Here is a 25,857-nt window from a genome sequence, read left to right as displayed (position 1 = left end):
GGCTTGGCATGGCTTTTAATACCTGAAATGTCGGATCATACAGACCTCTGGGAAGTGCGACTGGAACTTGGGTTCCTCGGAACAAACTCTCATAAAGCTATTTTGTACAAAGGGTTCTGGTACTGGTAGGTCCTCTGGGAAAGGCTCAGTAGTATAGTCAGGAAACAGCTCTTCAAAAGCCTTTGGCACAGTCAGGTTCTGTCGGAGTGTTTTGTTAGGATTAAAGCAACCAGGAGGGTGTTCCTCCAAGTTGGTCTGGTACTTGAGCACACCCCTACAGAAGAATAAAAACAGTCATGACACTGAAGCAGCAGCAAAAACCAAACAACTTATCTTCATCTGGAGAGGACTTTAAAAGCAGTCACAAGCCTCATCTTCTGTTAGAAATTTTATTCCGTTTGCCTTCAGGACTTTCAATGAGATTGAAGCTTTGCAACAATAGAGCCTTCTGTCACTAGAGGCAAGGTTTAACTTTTCCAGCTCACTTGGCACTCCCCCACTGAACACCCTCAAGCTTAATACTGCTTGAAACGGGGAAAATATTGTGGGAAATGAAAAAAAAAAAAAAAAATCAAATAATCACATTTCCAATTCAATCACACACAAGCTGTTTTCACTCATCCTTCCTACAGTCAGCAGACCCTGTTTTTAAGGCAGTCTTGTAGCAGAAGTGGCCTAAGTTGCCAAATCAAACTGCAGGAATGTTCCCACTACTTGGTGCAGGTTTGCACACAAACAGATAGAAGGAAAAAAGAAAGTCCTGCATGACAGCCAAGGAACCTTCCTTGCAAATTATTTTATGGGATCCATCCTTTTTTTTTTTCCCTTAAGCTAAGTTAAATTTACAGTAAAATGAAGTGAGAACTTTGAAATGCAGTTAGAAACTCTGAAGAAAGAACTGGAAACCAAAGACACTCTGGGATATCTCAGCACATGAATGAATCACTGAAAACAGGGAAGAACAGATAACAATAATAATAAAATTCCTCAGAAGTACTACTTCTCTCCAAATCTGGATTTGATGACAGCAAAACCACAAGAATACTCAAAATAAAAAAGAAGCTGAATGACACCTGCAGAGGACAGTGCTGAGTGGGAAATGAGGCATAGTGAGACAATGCCCTATGAGTGCTAAGCCTTGCTGTGAAGGGTCATCTCAAGTTTGCAAACAAACATAAGGACGCGTGCTCCCCCCTCCTCTCTCAATGCACACACAGCAGCAGCAGCAGCAGCAGCAACAGAGTTTAATTCAGAAGAGAGAGAACTGGGCCATCTGCAATATTCCCCACTTAAATGGGCTCTGACAGGCTACTGGCAATCTTCCCTACCAAAATGCAGTCCTGACAGCTAGTAACAAGCTTCCTACATGGTCCAGTGAATCATGTCAGCTTGGAAGTTAAGCCTGCTCACTCTTAAATTCCACATCTGACCCTGGGAGAATCGTTTGGGAAGTGTCCTTGCACCTACACCCATGCTTCTGCCTGCATTTATTGCTCAGTCGTGCCTATCGCTTGCATCTGGCATCACTGCTGGTCACCACATATTTGCAAAGTGACAGATACCCCTAGCATTATCCCAGTTCCCTGCTTCATGAATATTATGGTGCCTCATGGATTTAGCTGGAAGTCAAAGCCCCTGCAATATTTTTCCAGTGAACGTTGTGTGCATGCCTGCCAGCAACTCCCACAGCTTCTCTGTTCTCAGAATATCCCAAAAGAGGATTGCCTTGAGAGTAGCTGCAAACATGAGCATCCCCTCCAGTGATCTCTARTTTATTTAAACTATTACAAACATGTTAACTGAGTGGCAAACAGGGATGGCAAAGCTGCCTGTTAACAGTAGCTCAGTAACTCCCAGTTCTGAAGCTGTCAAGGAAAAGAAAGTCTTACACACCCAAGATCAGTGCCCAGAAAGGTTGAGTTCTGCACTGAATGAACAAACCACTAACATATGACAGATGAATCACATCATTATTTATATATTGTTGAGAAGTGGTTGGCTGYGCAAAGAAGAGGATAATGTCAGAACATACCTACAAGAGCTTGAAACAAAACAAGAATCCAGCAATACTGTGGAAATACTTTACTCCTAAGACATAGTAAAACCTTGCTCATCCTGCCTGCACAGCTCAGCTACAGGAGATGCCTTGCTCTGTACAGTAACTGGCTATGTGTTTGCAAGTCTCTAAGACATCCCACACAGGAGTAATTTGGGCACCCAAGCACGGATATCTAAGCTTCCTTATTTCTCAAAAGAGATCATAGAACTGTTTAGGTTGGAAAAGACCTCCAAGATCCAAGTCCAACCATTATCCCAGCACTGACGTGTTCACCACTAAACCAYGTCCCTAAGCACCACATCTATACATCTCTTAAATACCTCCAGAGATGGTGACTTTATTGCTTCCYTTAGCAGCCTGTTCCAGTGGCTGACAACCCTTTTGGTGAAGAAATCCTTCCTAATGTAAAATCTAAATCACCCCTCATGCAACTTGTGCCCCCTTCCTATTGGTCTTATCAGTATCACTAATGGAGCCAGGAATCAGTCCAGCTCACCTGAATGTAGATCTCTGAAACAGCAAATTAGTTGAAACATCCTTTGGGCTCCATTGGCTGCATTTATCAGAACTCATTAGACCATTAWGGGAAAGACACTGAGAAAACATGCAGAGACCTACATTTAAGCATCTTAAAGTTGAACTGACTCCCACTCTCCATGACTCATTCCTCTCCCACTTCTAATGCTCCGTTCTTTCAGATTTGCACTGAATACCTTTGTAATTCAATACTAAGGAGGCTGTGCACCAGAATATGCCTGTTCTATGCTTGGTGTATTACTGCAGCCTTGGTTTGCAAACTTGGTAAATGGAACATGGTTGGGAAAACAATGAGCAAAGCATAATACAGTGAAGGAGATTAATTAAACTGGACACGAAAAATACCCCAAAGGCAATCACTGGAACAAATTGCCTAGGGAGGTTAGAAGATCTCAGTCACCAGATGTTTTAAAGAAGTTAGACAAACACCTGTCAAGAATAATTTAGGAAAAGTTCATCCTGGCCTAGGAYGGGGAGAACAGGTTAGATCCATCTGCCCCAGCTATGAACAAGTGCTATGCCATAGAAAAAACACCTGAAGAAACCAAACAAAACCATCTCCATTCACAGCAGAAACTTCAGAGATGCTAACAGAACAGATTTTCACAGCATCATAGAAAAGTTTGGGTTGGAAGAGCTCTTTAAAAGTCATCTAGCCCAGCTGCCAACCCACACAGACATCTCATAATTTGTGGAAGAGGCTTTACCTAGAAACTGAGATCAGTTTGTTTGTGCCTGATACAGATCTGACCATCAAATCTTCATGGCACATAAACACTGGTCTGATGTTTGTGAAAACAAGAGGAAAAGCTAGCAAATTCTGTATCACAGCAAAGGGAAAGAGGTAATTAGGGAGAGGCCATTCCTTCCCTCTCGTTAGGAGTGAAAAAAGAAGGTAGACAGGAAAATGCAAGGGAAGCAACTTTTCTTCACATTCTTGTCTCAGTAAGCAGGTAAGAGGTGGCAGAAAAAGAAGCAATGTTTTCTCGATTTCTCACTAGACATTGGTAAAATGGACAAGGAATAATACTGAAAGTGAAGAAGTTTGTGCTGGTTGGCTATAACACACACAATTCTCCAAGCTACAGCCTGATCTTTATTTAAACACACACCAGAGGACAACATTTTGTCCCAAAGGTGCTCACTGCACTCAGGCAAGCTCAGGAAAGGCAGCATCCAAGGAAACTGCTCTTTCTGGTTACGCTTCTGGAATAGGAGCAGTATTTTTCATTTACTTACCCAGAAACATGCAGCATCAGGAGCATGTAGAAGACAAAGAAAAGGTTGTGTGTATACCAGAAGATGTCATAGTTTGAAACCCTGCAAAGAATAAACCATGGTTCAGTGCTGTTTCAACTCAGACAGAATCACTGCTAATCAAAAGCAGACCTGTGCACACAGGACATCAGTATACACTGCATAGTCATGCAAAATAATCAAAGCCCAGGATGTTTTCCCACAGGCACACTGGACTTGCAAGCAATTAAGTGCTGAGAAGAACAAGTGACTGGCGCAGAAGTAATGAGCTGAGAAAGAGAGATAATGATGTAGAAGTACAGAGCCAGATGAAGAACTCTTCTGAAATTAGGAGACTTCTCTGCTTTCATAGATCCTAGTTAGTCTCTGTGAGATCCTTACAGCTGGAATATTCTTCCACCTCCAATCTCAAAACTCAGCTTCTTTACAGTGAGTGTGCCCTTGCACTCTCCCTGCCCCAATGCAGTTTAATGTGTCACTAAGGCTGTGACAAACAGGTGGCATGGACAGCAGCAGAATGGCCAGTGGGAAGGGTTGAAAAACTTGTCTATGGAGAGGAACGAGATACAGGAGGAGCAGGACCTAGAACAAGGAGACAACAGGAGGGCAGGTAGGAGATGTTCAGGGCAGGAGGCCACATACATTACTGCTCCAGGACTGATGGTCCTGGGAGAAACAAGCACATTGCCACTGTGAGATCAGGAGGGGTGAAGGGAAAAGAGCACTTCCTTTCAGCAGTAATTTTTCAGGAAATACAAAAAGAACCAAGACCAAAGAAAAATACCCATTTGGAGCTGTTTGCTGTTAAGCCTGTTTGCATTTATCTTGAGTAAAATAGTTACCAAACAACAGCCAAATGGCAGACAAACACACCTCYCCACATCATGGAAGGAGAGGCCCTTCTAAAACACAAAAAAACTACCCCCATTCATAAGCCAAACCAATAATCAAATAAAAAACARCTTTAGCTCTGAGAACATGGTTTAAGAAGCTATTCCTCTGACACAGCTAATTTTTCTCCTATGGTCTTCTACATAAYCAGCTAATTGGTCTTCCTTCAATACAACTGAAACATATACTGCATTTATTTCTGTCAATACTAGATTTACTTCTTTTCTCTTTCAAGACAGAAAGAATAATTTTGATAATTTAAGGGCCACCAAAATAAAATCCGAGGGAAGGAACTAGGAAGAAAACTAAGGAGGAACAAAGGAAGGACTACCAGCAAGAGCAAGGGGCTCTGAAATCCCCTTCCACCCTGCTATCCTTCCCCCAGTCAGCACGATGTTAACACTTCCTMCTTGAAGCTGCTCCAGCCATTTCTAACTCCTCACATCCCAGGAGCCATTTCCATGCACTCACTCGTCAGTGTCTGTAAGACACTGACTGTAAGAGGAAAATAAGGACAATGGTGTGCAGAGTGGAAGCACAATTGGATGACACAAAGAGAGTAAAATTTGTGCTCTGTCTCAAAGCAGGTCACAGAATTCCAGAACAGCTTAGGATAGAGCAGACCTTAAAGATCATTTAGGTCCAACCCCCATACCATGGGAAAGGACAAGGACAGGTGAGCACTGAATTTGTCTTATTGGATCTTGAGCATCYTTTTCAGAATGCACCAATTTTTCAAAATTTCAGTGATGAAAAATCATTCCCTGGACTGCTTCTGACATGTTGCTTTCAAMAGCTAATTATTATTACTGATTAAAGTCACTGTACACTTCTTGTCTGAATGTCTAAATGTCAGCTTCCAGCCCATTGAGCATTTTATTCTTCTTTCAGCACTCCTACAGATACCTGTACTATAAAATCCTGCTTCCTCACATGTATCAAGTACCTCTAAATGCGAGCAAGCCCTCTGAACTTCACCTCCTTAAATTACAAGGGGATGTAAATCCTTGAACCTTTTATCATGAAGCATATTTTCCAACACTGTAATAATTATGCATTTCTTATTTGTATCCTGAACCTGTGCATCCTACAGATACATACAGTATTCTAATATATTCAATAATCTTCCTATTGATACACACATATTTTTACAGCTCTTCAGAACATTTCCTTTTTTTACCTTCTTAGAGCTTAAAATAGACATTATTCACAGAATAAATGCATSTCTTAGGAATGCAAAGTTCTGAAAATTTTAGGTAAGTTGAATATTTTATTTTAATTCTGGTTAACCTACTTTAGAATTTTGCAGATGAAGACCTGCAAGAGTTAATTTACTGAGAAATGTAAGGGGAATTTATCATACTTTAAAGGGACACACTAAGCAGCACAGTTCTAGAAAAATATTTTTAATCCTGTWACAGACAGCTTTGAAAAGGAAGATACATGTGGTAGCTTAGAAGATGAAACTGAAGACTAGAATATTTGGTTACAAAAATAAATGGCACTGGAGCACCTTATTTTWTAATGTTCTTTTAAATATATGGCTTCTAAACCTTAAACATCATTRATTTTAAAGTTGGCAGAAATGTCAACATTTATTGACAGGATTTATTGTGTTTTCTGATAACTTCATAACCCTACTGAAAACAGCAACTGAACAAAAAAAATGGTCTGATTCTCAGRTATGACATGGCAAAAAATTAGAAAATTTTTCAAGTAATAATTGCTTTCCCGTTTTAAAACATTAGCAGCTAATCCAATCCTTCTAATACTCCTCCACACAGTTTACTGAAAAGTAAAAGAGGCATAAGAGACAAAAAAGTAAAAGAGGCATGATCATGTGAAGAACATATAAAGGAAGAAATCACTAAGCAGGTTAGTGTGCAAGGGCAGATTAGGGCTTAAATCCAAGACTACAATAGTCTCTGAAAAACTTTTTTACAAGTCAGTTTCTGATCGAGAGTGAACACTTACAATTAACTTTCCTAAAACTGTATTGTATGCTTAGCCATCATAGGGCACATGAGAATCCCCAGGGAAAGATTGCAATGGGACAGAGAGATGCACGCAGCAGTTTGTTTCCTTAAGAGAAAACATTATAATAAAGAAAAACGTGAACTCTACGCCTGAGGGAGAAGCCTAGCTTTCCAAGTAAGAATTATTGCTAGAGTAACAGGAGATGCGGATTATCTCTGCTCAGGGCTTTGATTCTGATGGCTACATGGCAGAAAGCTGGGAAAGTATCTGCACTTACAGAAACTGTGGAAGGAAATAAAAAACATGTAACTTCAAAAGATGTTGCATGAATCCCMAAATTGTTTCCAAATCATTATTATTTATAACTATATATATTTTTCTAAGTTTCCCAATCCCTAATACATGATGTTTCTCTAATTTAATATGGTCTTGAAGGAAACAGGACTTTGTTCTGGCTCAATACTGCCGAGTAAAGAACCTGTTTTATTTTTCCATCATCCCAAAACTGCCTTTGTTTTGCAAGCAGAGCCATGCATGGCTGTTTGGTATTATAATTCACATTAAAAAAGAATATATCTGATAACCAGAGGCAGAGCTTTAAAAAGCAATGTTCTACCTCCGTAGCATAATTTTGTGTCAGTTTGTTTTCATTGCTGTTGGTTTGGGTTTCTGGGTGGTTTTTTGGTGTTTGTTTTGTTACTGTCTTTTATTTTGCAGCTTATTGTTATCATTAAGTGGTGAAAATAATTAAGATAAGGATAGCATCTTATTTTTTGTCCAGTGGACTTAATTTATGCACTAGATAGAACTTCCCATATCCTGAGTTTACCGCATTCCTGTAAAACCAGGAATAAAAAACCTATTTTAAATTTTTAAAGGTCCACATTTTTAACTGAGCACACTCATTAAATAGTATTACTTCAGAAGACAATTCAATCAGGTTTTGTAATTGTTTTAATACAAAATTCACTGTGCTACTTGTACTGCAAGCTAGGAAAAAAATAGGGCAAGAAAACTGGTATTTTTAACACTYTTACCAGTAGGAGAATATGATTACTGAAATGGCATTTTTCAGCATAATGATCAGATTACTTCTTACCTGATGGCATACGTGGAAGCTGTACACATTAGGAATAATACTAACACCATAATGACTCCAGTCAGACCTGGAACTAGAAAGGACATAAGATAACTTACATTTGAACTCTGAGGAGGTATATACTTGTCTACTATGACCTTCTAAGAAAGTGGAATTAGACATATAAATCATTTATAGATTTAATCACACGCTTGAATGTACTTCTCTCTCGAGGACAACGCATGTATCAGACCATGTGGGAAATAATAATTGCTGTGAAATTTCCCACCTTCCCATAGAAAAGTACCCTTTTCCTTGCATTTGGTGAAATTTGTGAATTCATCATGTATCACAATTTCCTATTATCTTTGCTGCTGTAATCTTCTGCTTGTGACATCTGTGTCTAAGCAGGTAACTAAGAACAAACACTGTTTACTTGCAAGACTGACTGTACAAGTTTCTGTCTCTTTTTTATTCCAAACACTACACTCTGTTGATCATGACAATTAAACACCTGGTCAGGGACAGAATTTCAAGCAAATCAATTTCTATGCAAGCTGTCACTACAATTGTTTGCCAGCCCATTTCATTCTGGAATGAGGAAGRGCCTGAAATTACTCTCCATGGCATCGTATCATGCTTGAAATTGTTGCCCATAGAGCAAGGTCTGTGACAGCGATCTTCAGTCAGCAACTGGGAAGGAAAGGTTAAAAAAAATTACTACTGGACTCATAGGCTCAAATGTAGAMTTTTATCAGATCTAGTTTATCCTTCAGTTCTTTTTCAAGTCAAAKGAGAGATAATCTCAGTTCTTTTTATAAACTTCTCAATACCCACTCATTGAAAAGTCTGATACCCAAAAACTGACACATCCCAACTCACTCCTCAGTTTTTACAGCCCTACAATCAATAAGAAGTTTTGTCATGGACTGCATCAAAAACTTGATTTCACTCCTTTATGGCAARATTGCAATTAAAAGTAATAAAAAAAAAATACATTCTGTCCACTGCCTCCTTCTTTATTTACTTTTTCTTAAACTGATTTGATGGGTACAGTGCAATGAATCTCTCCCTGACACAAATACCTCCAATGCAATTGCAGTACAGCACTTGATCCAGCCTCCCACACTGTCACTCAAACCAGAGATCCCCTTTATGTCCAGTTTTTCAATTCGCTTCTCCATCAAACTGAAACCACTCACAATCTTGCCCCAATTTATCGGTGCATTTTTAGTTTCTCCTGTCTGCCCTGTCCCTGGCCCTCCATTCCTCCACTAAGTCTAATCTTGAATACTTGTTCCTCCCACAGTCTGCCTCACACCCTTATGCAAGGAGGCCCTTTCCTGGACTGATCTGAAAAGCCATCATCACTCTATAAATCCTTGATTCCTTACTCCTTCTGTTYGCTGAGTTCTGAACTGTCTGGGAAGAAACCAGGGGTTTTTTTCTTATTTGCACAGCTCCCGGTGCAGAAAAATCTTGGTCCCTGCCTGGGCATTCCTTCAGCACAAATAGCACATGTTAATTACCAGTTGCTAGGACAGGGAGTGAACGGAGTAATTTAAATCRAAGATGATTTAGAATCACTGCTTTTTGCAACAGTATGCTCAAATTTCTGAAAATGCAGTATTTTAGTGGCTGACAGAGGGTAAAGGGCATTCTACCTCCCAGCGAGAGAGGTTTCAAGGTGTGCCCACAAGCCAGGACAAAACCTGTTTGAACCATTCACTGCCTCTCTATCCCAAGCCCTCCTCCTTCATACATGATACTATACACAATCCTCAGTTGCTTGGTTGGACTCTCCTCTTCCATCTTTAATTCCCTCCTCTGCCTGTTCCCTTCTTTCAAGCCTCCACTGATTCAGTACCTACACCCATTCCCAGCCTGCCCTCAATTTCTAACAAGCAGATTCTCTGCCCTCAATTTCTAAAATTTCACTTTCTCCCTTCCTCTMCTCTCAACTCATCTAAACCTTCCCCAGGGTTTTTGGGAAACACCGTCATGCCAGCTGCTAATTCCAGCACACCTGTTGGGATTGACAAACCTAGAACCCCATTCATTTGATTTGACTGTGTCCTAAATGTGAGATCTCTGTGTTTGATCCAAATAAGGGTGAAAGTGTGATGGCATCAGGAAGGAACTTTATCTGCTTATGAAGCACTACAGCTCAGATGGATGCCTGCCCCTCCATAGCCAAACACTGCTCCTGTCTAAATTCCTGCACCAAAAATGTCTTTGTCTATTTATCCTTTATGAGTGCTGAAGCCTGATTACCATGTAACAGTTTAGATTACTCAGAAACCCAACCAGCCCTTAAACAAACCAGCTRAATGAAGAAAAAAGACTGCTTTTCTGTAATGTTTGTTTTTCTAGAAATTGGATCATTTAGGAATTTGGTTTTAATGTTATGGAGAATCTCTGTCTGAAACTAATGGATTTCTGCTGACTCATCTGCACAACAACAGATTTGAAGGTGCTGCTCATCCTACTGCTGGGCTTATGTAACTCCTGTCTCCTGACTATTGGGTAAGCAAGCCCAGGTTATAACACAAATAACACAACTCCTGATAGCTGAGATACAATAAATGCAGCATGTGAATACAGGATCAAAAAAAGTTTTGTCTGCAGAGTGATGATGAGAAGCAGCAAACTTTTCTCACTCAGTTTTCCAAAAGACTTACCAGTTGCAAAAAGTAGTTTCCTCGGGTCCTGAAAAACAGACAAGCAAAGACAAATAAAAACAATATATGGGATTTTATATCTATATGATATATATATGATAATAAGTAGCTCATAAAGCTCTTGCACTTCAAGATATATGCAGTCCTTAAATCTGGAAGCAGGAATGAATTTGGTACTTGRTAACAGTTTACATTGACTGCAATTCAACATAAACGAAACCTCTAGCCTTTGCTTTCCCCCAGCAAAGATGATTCTGATCTATAATTTGGATTCAGATAACTTTACAGATAATTGTTTTTCGAAAGCTTAACTTTACTCAGTTACCTCATCCCTTTGGGAGAACAGAGTGGAGCAGAAGAGGGAGAGGTTTTGAATTTAAATGTCAGACAAGAGGCAAGCATTTTACTGCCAGCTCCATCACCAAGAGATTKGCAGTGGACCCCAGTGAAGCAAGACTGAACACAAAGGATCTGACAGAAGTGAAAGAAAGAAGGGATAAGTCAATATCATAGGAAACTGCCTCACTCCCCCGAGACCTATACTTCAAGAGGTTTTGTCTTCACTGTTCAGAAAACTTTAYACAAACTTGCAGTAAATTGCAGTGAGGGGAGGTGAGAATTTTTCATACAGGTCAGGAAAAATAAAGCAACCCTCTACCTAACCTTGCCTCTGTACCCAGGCAGAGAAGATGARTGCAGCATCCAGATGTCCATCACAGTCAAGAAAGGGATTTAAGTGGAATTCAAGTATAAAGATTCAAGAGCTACTTAAGTATCTAAAATTCAGGACTTTTGATCCTAGAGTTCCTAAAAACCTTCTTATTGTCTCCATTRCCTATTGCAAAATTCCTAAGGCCGCTTAGTGGAGGCTGAGAACCAGGCACACTCTTGCATGAGGCAAGCTGCTGCTAATGCTCCTGATGAAGCTGAATCTATCAGACCACTCCTAACAAAAGCAGACACACAGCTCAACCAGAAGCTCAGCACAATAGTTGGTGTTGGCATGTCTGCCTGCCTTTGGATAGCTCAATGATTAGATCATTCACCCAGGGAGTGGAAGACCTTGGTTGCTGGTCCTTCTGAGACTGGACTGAGTCAAACTCTTTTTTTCCAGGAAAGGATGCAGTTGGGATAGGGTCATTCTAAATATTTCCCAATGAAGCTGGTAGAAAAGAAATGCAGACTTGAGAGCAGTGTGAATACAAACAAGACAGAACTTGATTGTAGCCCAAGAAGAAAGTGTGGTTTTGGACTCTGGTCTGGCTTCTAAAATCTGCAAATATCTCTCCAGTGCCAAATACACAAGCAAGCACCTGGCCAAGGGACTAGGAATCTGATATGCCTGCAAGAGATCTGCACCACAGTCAGAGAAGGCACATAAATCAAGCATTTTGCAAGTATAACTCAGCTTCCCACCCAGTTCACGTAGATAGCTAATTCCATCCTTAGCATTTATACTCATATATGCATTCAGTGCAGCTAAAAAATGCAAMATCAGTTTAAAATCTCACTGCATTCTAAATAGTGGAAATGCAGAACAAATTTTCCCAAAACGCAGCAGAAATGTGCCAACCAGCCCCAGCCAAGGAACAGAGAAGCAGAAGAGAAGCAGGAGAACAAAGTGCAAGGTGAAAAGTTTTGATAATTGCATTCTCCATCTAATAATCAAACAGGACTGAACCTTGCTGGCTTTAATACGTGATTTGTCCAGAGAAAGAAGCAAAATCCACAGGAATCGCCATGATGGTGAGTTTTCAGTGCACAAAACAGCAGCACTGTATAGATCACACAATGGAACTGAATATGAAAATATTCATATATTTAAATTATATGCYTTAAATAAAAATATGAAGGAACAGCTGGCTCACCTCACCACGATAGTTTGCTGCATTTATGGTCACAAATTCTTCGTTGTAGTTCTCAGAGAAGTTAAGAGCATTTACCAGATGAGCAGCAACATGTAAGACTAAAAAAAAGAACCAGAGTAAAGCTGAGGATCTGTAAACAAATGCTGGATGTTTCCCATGACCACCCAGATGCCAAGCTATAACCACATCACTTGCATGAGATATACCAGGGACTAWGCAATTCTTAGTTATTTTTCCGAAGTAAATCAGCTTATAAAGATTCATGATGGAAAACTGTATGTATTTTAGGTTTTAGTTGTTTGAGGTTTTTTTAACACTATAGCAATGATTCCTGAACTGCAATGCTTCAGCTGAGAGAAAACATTCCAAGGTGTCCAGCCAAGAATATTTCTTCTTCACCAAACTGGGTAGTTGTCTCCACTGCTCCCTCCCCTGCAGTTAAGCCTGTAGCATCCTGCTTTTTCACTCCAGTTCCTTCAGCACAATGAGGGTTCACTTGTAATGGCAGATTTTCACCTGATCTCACATACCTGTCTCCTCAGAAAATGGCATTTTAAGGAAAGGCTTGACATTAGAATGTATGCCCATGTGTTTAAAGCAAAAACTGAACCAAAACCCACACACATTCGAGAAAGCATTTACAATTTAAGAAAAGCAAGTACAGAGCAAGACTACCCCCAAATGTACTGCAGCAGTAAAACCACAAAGCACGGCTTCAGCGTGCTTCCAAAACACGCTGCTGCTCAGCCCAGTAAGATCTCACCTGAAAAGATGCATATTGTAACACCACACGTCACATGGAAAGTTTTGCTTTTATCTAGCAGCCTTCTGGTTTTCTTGCTGGCAACCTAATAAGACAAAATTTCAAGCAGTCTCTTTCAAAACAAAGCAAAGAAAAAGCTACTARCAGCAACTGTGGTATATAATAGTAGCTTCAGCTTTTACTATGTTTAACATCTTTGCGAGCATATTACCTAAWTTTAAAAACTGGATTATGCCAAGGAGACAATTTTAAGGACTTAAGAAATTACAGCTGGATCTCTATTACACAGATGTCAAGAGCATATTATGTACCTCCTGGCCTTAATATTTAGGAATTCCAGAACTAATTGYGTAGGTATCACTGACTCTTTTATAAGCAAGACCAAAAGCAATGGTATGTTTGCATACATATGTCGGCATTAAATCTTATGGGTACTGTCACCTGATTAACAGAACTCACAGGTTCAATTTGCAAGCAAACACAAATGTTCCTCAATAGCATTACTAATATTTCTATAAAGGCAACTGGTGAATCACAAAGAAGCTAAATTATTATTTCTTCCATGATAAYAAGTGTATCAGGTTGGGTACTTTTATTTAAAGTTCTGCCATCTCCAGTAGGACACTAATGGTCATGCAGAGACAAAGTTGGTTTTGCTCTGTTGGATTCTACAAGGAAGCAGTTGAGAGGACACAGATGTCTCTAAGTGAAGAGATTGGAAAGATGGAGGAGAACTCATTTGGTTTCAGTTCCACAGCAACTCCCCACCCTTCAAAAACGCACTGAAGAAACCATCCTCACAGCAGGTCAAATGAAACCAGACAGCRTCAGCCGTGGCCCTGTCTTCAGAGGGGTCATGAATCTAGGCTGAAAACCTGGTACTTGCACCATGCAAGCACATACTGTATAACAAACAGGGATGTAACAGACTTMTTTTCTCTTATTTTTATACTAAACAGTGACCAGGGCCCTCTTCTCAAGTGCTGCACTCTGAGGACAGTACTCACCTTCTGAGAACCCCGCAGGAAGGCCAAGAGAACTCGGCACATTGGCAGCAGGACGAGGCAGCAGTTCAGATTGAGGACAGATGCTGAAGCTCTGCTAACACACAATCCTAGCTGAACAAATATTGCAAGAGTTAGATTACAGGGAGAAAGGAATGGTGCATGTGTCAGTACTGTCTCTCTTTTTCTATGCTGTGAAAACAAATGGTTCCTACGGTCTCTGATTCATCAGAATAGTGGAGTTTTGTGATATTTCATTGTACTGGAGAAACCACTGTACACACAGCATGCTGTCCTCGTCTCACAGGGAAGGAAACAGCTCTCATCTTTGCATCAAGAAGTTATGAAAAATTAATTTTGTCAACAATAAATGACAACTTTCTGCTGCAAGAGCCAACATCCTCATGAGTGCTCAAAGTCACAAGGAACAAAACATATGAAACAACAGTAACTGCCCACTGAGAAATCAGCTGAAAGCTTCAACAGACATAATTAAATAAAATAGAGCAATAAATACTATGATGACATCAGACAGCCACTAAAGTGTGACAATTTTCTGTTAAGCCACAAAAACATGTAAAAGAATATTGATTTCGTCAAACTGAAATGATCAGTGTTTCAAGGACTGTTACAGAATTGTCACAAAACCCCTCATCCATTCACATTATGCAATGCCATATTTGGACATAAAGAAAGTAGGTTTTCTTCAGTTTAGCTGCTCAATAGCTGGGAACTGTAATGAAATCTCATTTCACTAATGCTTTCACTGATATATTTGGAACTTACATAATTAGAACAAAAACACATGTCAAATAAATGAACAAAGCACACATTCATGTCATAAACCTGCATTTTTAATCTTATATTACCTCATTCATTTATGATTTTWAAAAGTTAGCAAAATACCATTGTTCTCCTAGTTATTAGGCTGAATTTTACTAGCTTATATAAAAGATGCTTTTAGACTGTCAACATTTCAGATTTCTGGAAGGATATTTCTTACAATGCTCTCGAAACCCCAAGTTTTTCAACTCCTGAATAAACTAATAAAGAAGTATTATTACGCTAAAGATAACTTAAATGCTGCAGGAGTATTTGAATGAGTTGAACAAGTACAAACTATTTAATAAAAATTACTAGAGATTTTTTACTGTTTCAAAATGAAACAACATCAAAAAAGAATTTACTTTCTCAGACAAAAAAAAAAATTAATCTTGAAATATCTATTATATTATCACTGTTATCAAAAAGCAGGCAAATTTAAAGACCTACGTTTGTGTCACAGAAATGGATGAATATATAAGCTAGTAAAATAAACAGAATAACTGCACTTCAGAATATCTTGCAAGACCTCAAGCACGAGAGGACGACAAGAGTTTCTCCAGTACCAGTACCATGAAACATTAAAATTGCCTGCTCTCACAGTTATTAACATCCATCTACCCCACCTGCTCTGCAGCACACCTGGGCACAGCACCAGTAGGCAAACAGAAGGTAAAAATATTCAATCYACCTGAAGCATCAAGCTCTTCACTTAAATCCTTTCTGTCTTCCAGCTACTTTAAATTATTTAGTTAGACCTGAGTGCCAGGGACCTCCTCACCAGACACTACCAGCTTCCATAGAACAGAGCAATCACAAAGGCACCTTTTCTCAAAAGTTGCCCGCVAGAAGTAGGAGCAACGACCCCACAAAATGTGCTCTACCTTGTTCTCTACCATGTAAATGTGGGATCTCCAGCAAAAAAAAATCCCAGGAACAGAGCATCTCCAACCTACTGAATGATGGAAAATAAAACTAAAATGAACCTTGTCACTTAGTTCTTTCCCACTCTCCAGATGTCCTCCACTATTTCTCCAATGTACTGTTTGTCTTCTATTTCCTTACATAAACSCTCCCTTGCTTGTATTTCATGTGTTACTTCACTCACTTGCACAATGAGAAATTTTTCTTGCTACTCTCCCCTCATAAGCCATGTTCTTCAGCCCTTAGATCATCCTCTCCTCCTGGCCCTGGTCCCTCCCAACTGGTCCAGAGCCCAAGTGTAGTGACTAAGGACCAGCTACAGTGGCCACAACCTCAGCAAATGAGCCGGGATTTTACCAAAAACTGATGTCACTTCCCATTGCAAAGTCTGATCAAAAAGGAAAATTATGTGACTAGCCACAAAAAATACTTGTGTGTCCTTGTCCACAGTAGCCCCTAAGTGACTTCAGAACATTGCAAATATTTTTGGACTATGAGGTTAAATGACTGGAAATTATCCTTAAAGAGACTGTATTTAATGAAAAGTAAAATGTCTCTATAATGTGCTGTTTGCATATACAACACTGTCGCTATTTTCATTAAATCCTATAAAGAGTAGGTAAAAATGAGCTATACACCTCAYGGAAGCAGTAACTTCAGAAACGTGATCATTAAAACATGTAAGAATTTTTATTGGGACTTGCTGATGTGCTACAGTATTTTAGTGATTAAATGAGCACAATTTGAAAAACTCAAGAATTATGTAGAACTAATGTTATGCAAACTCCAGAAGYAAACTGAATAATTTTTGTAGCCATTAATAAGCAGTTTGAAAATTTTAATAATTTCTATCATATGACCTACATGATACGTCACTAGTTTCTCACAAATTTATGTTGTATTTGAGTGTAAACATAAACTAGGCATGACATCAGCTATTCAAAACTAGCAAGGACAACAATTTTTATTAGAAAACTTCAACAAAACAATAGTTTGGTCTAGAACAGTATTAAATAAATTAAATAATTCCTGTCTGAGTTCAAGAAGCATTTGGACAATGCTCTCAGGCACATGGTGTAATTCTTGGGATGTCCTGCTCAGGGCCAGGAGCTGGACTTGATGAACCTGATGGGTCCCTTCTAGCTCAGCATATTCTGTGACTCCAAGTAAAATGCCAAACAATTTAACAAATATGAATCACCAATGATGCATAGAAAAGGTTATCCTACTAACATTCCTTTGTTTTTTTTCCATTATTTAACAAATAGAAAATACTCATTCATAATGCAATTACTATGGAAGAATGTCCTTAAATTCATTCTAAGTCAAGGCTGTCAGCACCTGYACAAAGGAGGGAAAAAAAGAAAATAGGAAAAGCAACCAGCAAACAACTCCTTCAAACATGCACTGCACTTCCAGAAATGTTGTGATACAAATATTAAAATAYTGTTACAAATGGTTCACGTAAGGTTTCATTCTGAAGAAATAAAGTTGGGCAATATTTCCTGCAACAAGCCCATGACTGATTTGCAAACAATAGTAAATACATTTAGCAATGCTTAGAATCAAAATTCATGCAAGAAGAAAAACAGAGTTTAAGTTTGCTCTTAATATATATCCAAAAGCTAAAAATATCATGATTAAACTAATTCTTTCCAAATGGTTTCCAAGAGATTTCTTTCTTAACTTCCTTTGCATTGCCTGGGTGGCATAGTAACAAATTAACATAGTACATTGTTGGATTTTTAAACAACAGTCGAATAAGGGATGATTTTTGCTCCAAGGCAACTCACTGGGTCTAGAAGGGAATATATATCCTCATTAAGTAGTTAAGAAATGGGAGAAATATAATCCTCTTTTATTNAAAAAAAAAAAAAAAAAAAAAAAAAAAAAAAAAAAAAAAAAAAAAAAAAAAAAAAAAAAAAAAAAAAAAAAAAAAAAAAAAAGCATGTTACTAGCATGTGAAATTTCTGCAGGATCAAAAAGAAAAAGAAACACACCCAAAAGCTCTGCTGGACACTGTTTTTTATCCAGCTTTGCTGATACTAAATCCGAGCATTTTACCACCTCCTTCTGTAACCTGCCTACCTGGTACAATGCACACTTTTATCCCATTTAATGGAGGGGAAATGAGGCATAGAAAATCTAAAGGATTACTCAAATGTACAGAGTAAATCTTTGGCAAAGATATTAGGGAACTGGGCCATCCACAAACTTGAATCCTAAAAACTAGGTTAGATTCTTCCTCCAGTATAAAGCAATCACCACCTTCTCCAAAGCAGCATAAAAGAGCTCCAGAAAGTTCTACAGTTGTCTCTGTCTGATGTGCAGTGCCACTGAACTCCTGGCTRTGCTCATACAACAGAGAAAGTAGGACAGAGAAGCGAAGAGTCAGTGCTAGTTATGTCTTGCTGCCAGCAAAGTAGRGAAAATGAGCTGTCTCTGCTAGGAACATGATTTCAGTATCAGACTGACGGCTGAAGTACCTTATTGTGTACCACARAATTCCCCAAAGCTCATCTATTACAGAGATGAACCTTGATCAATATTACCCACAACTGCTGTGCACAGAAATCTGATATTTGATACATGGTTGCAAAATGAAGACTTCAACAAATACTGTCCTATCTCACCTTTCAWGTCCATCTTGTACCCAAAAAAGGTCAGAATAGCGCACATCCTTCCACACTTGAGAGTGATGCGATTCTCTTTCTCAAGACTTCACTACCTACAAGCAACATGCCATGGTGCAATAGAGACACCACACATGATTCTCTGAGAGGCTTTCTTTAAAAATTTTCAATCTTCTRTGGTTCAGGGCAACTTGAAAGGCTCTGAGAAGGCACAAAAGCCACATGCTCTGTGGACACAGGTCTCAGACCAATTCCCCAAATCAGTACTGGAGCAACTAAAGCTACTTATTTTACCTACGTAGGACAATCCGTGCTACACAACACGCCTCCTTTTGACCCAGCTTCCTTTTCTTCATGGAGTACTCCTTGTCTTGAGTAACAGAGCACTGATAATCTAAGATGAAGGACAGAACTGAACTCTATGCATAGCAATTATGCCCCTTAGGCTTGTCAAATCTGGCTGGAGATGTACCAACAAAAACACAAAGCAGCTGAAATGAAGGAGGATGTGAGGCTAGTGGAAATCTACCAGAATATTTGAAAATCTCTACAAAAGTTTGACGTGGTTTTGCTCTTCAAGAAGGAAGGCTTCGAGGAAGGACTCTGTAAATCCCCATCTCATGTACTGCAACCCTTTAAAAATGAAGTGGTGCAATATTTTTTAATATGTGTGGGGTATCTTCCCTGCACTATTGGGAATCAGTGCTCTCCCCATTCACTTGTAACTCACCACACAGGCATTCTTTGAAGGTTTTCCATCTCTTTCTCTCTACAAGTTTAGGACATGTTCCCATTTTATACAAAGTGYCTTTGTGTAGGATGCACTCCTCCTTCTGCTTAGATCAGTCATTCAAATTGAAGAAAGTAACTAACTTAATCTTGAATGTAGTAATGATTTCCAACTTCTCTGATGATCTTCAAGTGAAGTGTACTCACTCACACGATTTCAGACCAAATCTTCATCTTGATTAATCTAATAATCAGATRATTTAATGCTAGAATCCTAGCCTCAAGAAAGACAACCTAAGAAAGTACTTGTCAGTGTTGCTGAGTTACACTTTTTTTTTTTGTGCCAGGCAGAATGATGCACACATAGACAGGAAGGGATCTCAAGCTTTTTTTCCAGATTTGGGTGTTCCAGCCCATCCTTCTTCTACAGCAACACCACACAGAGTGACAGTGTTATATATATTAATTAGCAACAAGAGCTTGAATGCTGATCCTGCAAGACGCAACATGAACTWAACTCCATAAATCTGATCATGAACCATGGGACTGGGGGTACTCAAGTCCCTCTGAGAGATGCATAACACACTGCAAGTCTAGAGGATACAATAGCAAAACTTTCAATTAATCATTTGAGATGCACCTCTACCAACTCAATCTCCACTACTGACAGTTTCACAAGAAGTTCTGCAATGGTGGGAGGTTTCCCATAAAATTTAGTAATGTAAGTGTCCTTCACTGGATTAGTGCTATTTGAACTTGGGAAAAAAAAAAAAGAAAAAAAAGAGAGAGAAAAGTAAAAAAAAAAAAAAAAAAAAAAAAAAAAAAAAAAAAAAAAAAAAAAAAAAAAAAAAAAAAAAAAAAAAAAGGAAAGAACACAAGCAAAAGAAATATATGGTACAATACCCAAGTTCATCACTGGTTATAACCGATAATAAATCTCAGCAATGATGCTGAACTGTGGGCTGTGGAGGACAAATGGTTGAAGGAAAAAGATATATTTTGGCAAATGAAAAAAATTTAAATGAGGCAGAGAATKTAGGAAGTKATTTACTTGAAAATTCAAGGGAACTATCATGATAAAGTCTTGTGGATTAACACCCTTAGTCTTCAGTAGGGAACTCTGTATATATATCTATATATACAGCAACCATAGCAACAWAAATCTATTATTAGACATTTTCACTATGTGTAACACTCTGAAGAGCAACTCCCAAATAGCCTGGTTAAAAGGCATCTAAATCTCAAAAACACACTGCACTGAGGAACATAAAGGATTAAGAAACACAGCTTACTCCAATGCTGAGATGTGAGGATTAAGCAGGTTGCAGTGTGGTTGCATAACCATCAATGGAAGTGGAATTTAGTCTCAATTAGTAAAATCCGGTTATGATAAACTAGCAAGGAGAGACATGAAAGTTACTAGAACATCTGGAACATATTCCAAGCAGTGAATAAAGGTGACAAATGCTATGCATAACACTGCACAGCAAGAAGGCAGAAACTGTATAGATAAAAAAAGTGAGGCAGCACTTATTCTTTTCAGCCTCATTTTCACTTATTCACTCTTTTCCCTAAGAGATCCTTCTGAGAACGCATTTTCCCCACTTTGGTCGGAAATCCAGAAGCTTATCTCTTGCATTAACATTTGACTACATTACAGTTATTTGAGAAGGGACAGGAGAGGAATAGGGAAAGAGAGACCTTTCATGCCATGACAAAATGAGCTCAAAGCTCTTTCTGCTCATGGGGAGCTCAAACAGCAAGAAACAAGTATTTCATTCAATGCTGTTAAATGCAGGGACTGAGTTCTATAAGGCCAGTACCAAATTTATGCCTATTTTTTTTGACCAGGCAAAAGCAAGCTTGTTGGACAAAATACAGCCAAGCTAGTCTGAAGGGAGAAATCCTGAAGTCTGTAAAGAAATCCGTCATCTGGACAATTTCACTGACTCAAAACCTCCAAAAAGACTTTGGAGTCAAGTAATTTAATATTCTTCCTTTCTATAACTCATACCTACTACACATTATAGTACTTATCACTAACATGAAAATKAAAATATTCCTTTCGTCTTTGCCAACCTCCTTTATAAGAAATTCRTGTCTGTTGGGGATTTCTTCACTGGCTTCTCTTCTTTAAGCAATGTAAGACCACAAGTTAACATTTATCAAATCATTAAAAAAATGAGATTGCTTATCTTAATTAACACGATTAATGCTGAGACTACAACCTGCAGTGTTACAAACAATTCAATATCCAAAAGGATGGTTCMTCAAAGCAAAAGTACTGGAAAGGGACGAGGTTCTGGTGAACTTTCACTCCAAGCATTATGTAACCACAGAATTATTCTGGTTGGAAGGGACCTCAGGATGTCTATACTCAGGCCTCCACTTCTAAGCATGTTCAGAACTAAACTCAGATTAACTTTGCTCAGTTTTTTTTGCTTGATTAGGTTTTGAAAACCCTCAGGGATGGAGATTCCACAATGAAGAGTTCATGGTCTCATCAACAGAACTCAAAGTGAGCAAAGCAGAGATATTTGACACAAAATAACACTAAGTTTCATAGTACAGAAAARGCTGATTACTCTTCCCCTAGCCCAACAGCACTTTTCACTCATTTCCTCTCTTTGCACTTCCAGGATACCACCGTGCGCTTAGTGCCTTTTAACAGGTATAGAATTACAGATATGAAAGATTGTCATTGAAGGACTGAGTGAGAGGTACCTAAATAATTTTTAAAAATCCTGTTTTAAACTATCTTGTTTAACATTGCCGAGAATGCAATTGGGAAAGAATAAATCTGAGTCTTGTTCTTCTGTAGACAGCTGAAGTGAAGTAAATCACTTCAGTGACCACTGAATAAAAAACTAACTTCAATCTTTCTCCTTCTTCACATCAGAAAGAAGACATGGCATGAAAACATGGCACAGTTGAATACACTCCGAATATTCAGTCCGAGACTTCTTTTCACATCACAATCTGATTTCCTACAGAACTCCTCTTGTTCTCCATTCCGTTACTTGGTAAACAACAAAATTACCTGTGGTAAATCTTTCCATGCTGCAAATACAGAAGTTCATAAGGAGATTATAGCCTGTTGTAGCACACTAAGAAAGAAAAAAAATGCCAACTGCTGGAGACCTCACAGAAAAAACAGATAAACTTTTTTTTWAAATTAAAAAAGTACCACTCCTTTTTGGCAATTTTGTTAGCTGTCTGGAATAAGGAATCAGTTGTCATGGATGTATCAATAAAAGAGYTCAATCTGTTAAGACAAAAAATATCAAGTGTTGAACTATAAATGAAGAACTTAATCTAAATCTCAAAATCTTCAGACACCAAGAAATGGCAGAGAGGCTCTGCAAACCACTCACACAAGCACAGAACAGAGAGGAGACTGTTTATGCAGAAGGGCCATGGGTCAGTGGCAATACAAACCAACAGAGAAAATGAAAAGCTGTAAAAATCCCCRTGGAAAGCAACTGCAGGTGTAGTATTGCTCATGCCATCTCATGAAGAAAGCAAATTGGGTTCAGTTTTCCCAACCCTTGAAAAATATTCACTATGTTTAATACACATACACACATATACAAAAGAGAAGGGAGAAAGCTAACTTTGGAATCTACTGAAGATATTTAGATGAACTGTAAAAAGTGAATTGCAAGTACTTTTTACAATGTTTAGTAATTTTAGGTTTTTTTATTAGTTTCAAAACTTTGACCAACTTTTAAACTTAGCTCTTCAATTTCAAGCTTATTTTAGAAGTCCCTAAATTTCTGTGGTACTTTTTCACACAGTAGCAGACACAGTAATTCAAATGCAAAAGCATGWCCTCCTGGTCCTCATTTCTTGACCAAGACAAGGAATCTGTTGCCTCAGTCATCTCACAGGTTCTGAACACACATTAAGTTACTTTGCAAGTGTCCATCCTCTTGAAAACCAAAAAAAAAAAAAAGCAACCAAATGATGAGCTGGTGTGAGGCAGACGAGTCATCTGAATTGAGAGAAACATGCTGATTGATACCAGCTGACAGTCTGGTCCAACATATTACCCAAGAACATCTGCTTTACAAACAACCCATTTGCTCTGCCAGGAACAAACACAGTTTTCAAATGGATACGCTGGGCTGCAAAGCCATGARAAAATAAGGTAAAATTAAACTAATTTTCATGCTTTTTCTGTCAAGAAAGTCAGCATCATGAAGGATTTAAATACATTCATTCTCTTCTTTTTTGCACTACCTTTGCTAAGATTCATTCTTGAACACAATCTGAATAAGGAGAAAGAAAAAAGGAGAAAATTGTATCAAGTTAACTTATTTTGAGGCAAGATCACAAAACCTTAAGGATCTAGCTAGTTATGACAGCATCAGCCACATGAAACTATATATCGTGGATTTATCAAAAATAAAACCCAGAGGCTCTACAGCAAGCTAGGATGTGCATCATTCCTGTGTTGAATCCCATGTCAACTTTCTATTGAAATCCATTCCTGAGTATCACATAGTGATACAAAGCATCATGTTATTCAGCCACTTTTCCTGGATTCTCAAATTATAAGCAACTCTTGAGCATTTTCCAGAGAGATGTTAACTCTTACTCCATCCCTTTAGATAGAAGATTTTTTTTTTCAAATGTCTGCAATGACATAGCTGTTGATAACTTCCCAAGGCAGGCTGGTATCTCACATCTCCAAATTATCTTTTTGGGTTTATCTTTGGGTTTATCATTTGGTAGTGGGTGTTGCCCCTGCTAAATCAAAATATATGAATCYTCATTAAACCACTCAGAATCCAATAAATTATTATTTGATAATAAAACTAGAGTTATATGCATTATGGTGAATTTACACAGAACAAAGAATCTATGAGAATTGCAAAGACTGAAAAGAACTACAACTTATAAAAAGAAGTCCCTCAACAAATATGTCTATTACAATAACTGGATTGGAAAGAATTTGCCATTGTGAGTCCATAGCTTGCTTACTGTTTTGATGACGAAAAGTGGAGGTCCAGTTATTTGTTGAGCATGTCTGTGTTCCTGTGAGCCTGTCTGCTGCTGGAAACACCGGGAGGGAAGAGAGGAGGGGAAAGAATAGCTATCCCACACTTGACTGGCTCTTTTACTTCTCAACAGTGCTCACTTTCTACTCCTAAACAACTATCAGAAGTATCCCACTAATTTCTTACTTGATCTTCCCCCACTTTGAAAAGTTAACAGGCAGTTTGTGTCATCTTTGATTAGCAAATGCATTCAGCCCCTTTCCCATCCTCAAGCATCCCAATTTCCAAGGCAAAAAGTAATGTCCAGGTCACTCACCCCTAACATCTGATGCAAATAATAATACTGTAGCCCTTGATTATAAAGCAGGAAGGTTTTCCCGAAGAGCCATACATTGAGGGAGAGCCAGAAAAACTGAAATGAAACAGAAACAAGGGATTGTAAGTGAAAGTTACACGTGCAAACTTTTCAGTGTTCATTTCATTCATAAAACGCATAGGTCTGCAGTTTCATAAACATAYGTAAATAGAATGGGAAATCAAACTTCGAGCATGCAGTGTATTTTAAAATACTAAAAGGAAGAGCCCCTATGTGGGAAATTTTCACTTTCATTCAGCTTCACAAAACTTTTCGTGTCTCAAGACAACCGAAAGCTGGCAAATCACCCACACACAAGACATTACCCCAAATCTTCAGCTGGCTATTCTCAGTTAAGAGACTCAAAGAATAAAAACCAGCAACGAAGAGACAAAGGAAGAAAGAACTTGACCTCCAAGAAGCTGCATCTTCTCACCCCAACTTTCCCAAAGAGAGCCCAACAAAGAGCGAGCGCTCGCACAGCGTGTGYCGAGCCGGCAGGGCACGGACGCCGGCACTGTCCCAGGCCATGGCAGCGGCATCCATCCCTGCCAGCCGCGCACCGGGACGCGCACGGAGCACATCCCCCGCACCCGGCCGAGCCGCGGCATCCCGCACGGCATCCCCGCCCCACTCCCGCTGGCCGGGCACGGCGGGACCCCCGCACCGCGCCGGGACCCCCGCACCGCGCCGGGACCCCCGCACCGCGCCGGGACAGCCCCCGGGCCGGGCCGGCCCCGCCGCCTGCCGGCCCCCTCACAGCCCCTGCTGAGCCCCCTGCGCGGGTCAGCGCCGCCGAGGGGAACCCCCGGGGCCGCCCCTACCAGGAAGAGGTGCTTGCTCCCCTCGTTGGCCAGCCAGCTCCTCCAGGACAGCGCCATGGTGCGGGGCAGCACCGAGGGCGGGGGGGGCGCCGGGCGGGCGGGCGAGCCCTCCTTTTCAGCCGGGCCGAGCCGCCCTCCCCTCTCCCCACCCCTCACCCCCCGCCYTGTCTTCCGGCCGCCGGGGCGTAGCGCTCCGGCCCCGCCGCGCCGCCGGCCAGCCCCCGGCTCCGTCCCGCCAGCGCTGCCCCTTTGTCCGCGGCGCAGCGCCCCGGGACCCGCGGGGACCGCCCGGGGCAGAGCGGGGCTGGGGGACATCCCCGGAGGGCAGCCTGACCTGACCTACCCTGCCCTGCCCCGCTCCGGTGCGGTGMGGCCGCTTCCTCGCATCCCCCACCTCGGGAAGCGCGTTTATCCGCAGAGAATCCCGTCCATGGGGATCCCACTTGCCCCAA

General features: G+C 39.9%; 1 protein-coding gene across 1 annotated transcript in view; it reads right to left on the bottom strand.

The window, feature by feature from the left end:
• NOX4 (NADPH oxidase 4) overlaps positions 1-25,533 on the bottom strand; it is a 104,095-nt gene extending 78,562 nt beyond the window's left edge. Inside the window, exons 1-9 of the mRNA XM_057373656.1 lie at positions 25,406-25,533; positions 24,543-24,638; positions 14,119-14,229; positions 13,112-13,196; positions 12,349-12,446; positions 10,481-10,508; positions 7,821-7,893; positions 3,836-3,916; positions 46-274 (exon numbers count right to left, since the gene is read on the bottom strand). Coding sequence (XP_057229639.1) covers positions 46-274; positions 3,836-3,916; positions 7,821-7,893; positions 10,481-10,508; positions 12,349-12,446; positions 13,112-13,196; positions 14,119-14,229; positions 24,543-24,638; positions 25,406-25,462 — 858 coding nt within the window. The 5' untranslated portion in view covers positions 25,463-25,533. The remainder of the gene's footprint in view (positions 1-45; positions 275-3,835; positions 3,917-7,820; positions 7,894-10,480; positions 10,509-12,348; positions 12,447-13,111; positions 13,197-14,118; positions 14,230-24,542; positions 24,639-25,405) is intronic.
• Between the last annotated feature and the right edge of the window lie 324 nt (positions 25,534-25,857).

This window comes from Malurus melanocephalus, unplaced genomic scaffold (genome assembly GCF_030028575.1).
Source record: "Malurus melanocephalus ecotype Western Australia unplaced genomic scaffold, MMel_1.1 scaffold_204, whole genome shotgun sequence".
Taxonomy (NCBI): Eukaryota; Metazoa; Chordata; class Aves; order Passeriformes; family Maluridae; genus Malurus; species Malurus melanocephalus.
This window is presented reverse-complemented; position numbering and strand designations above follow the sequence as displayed.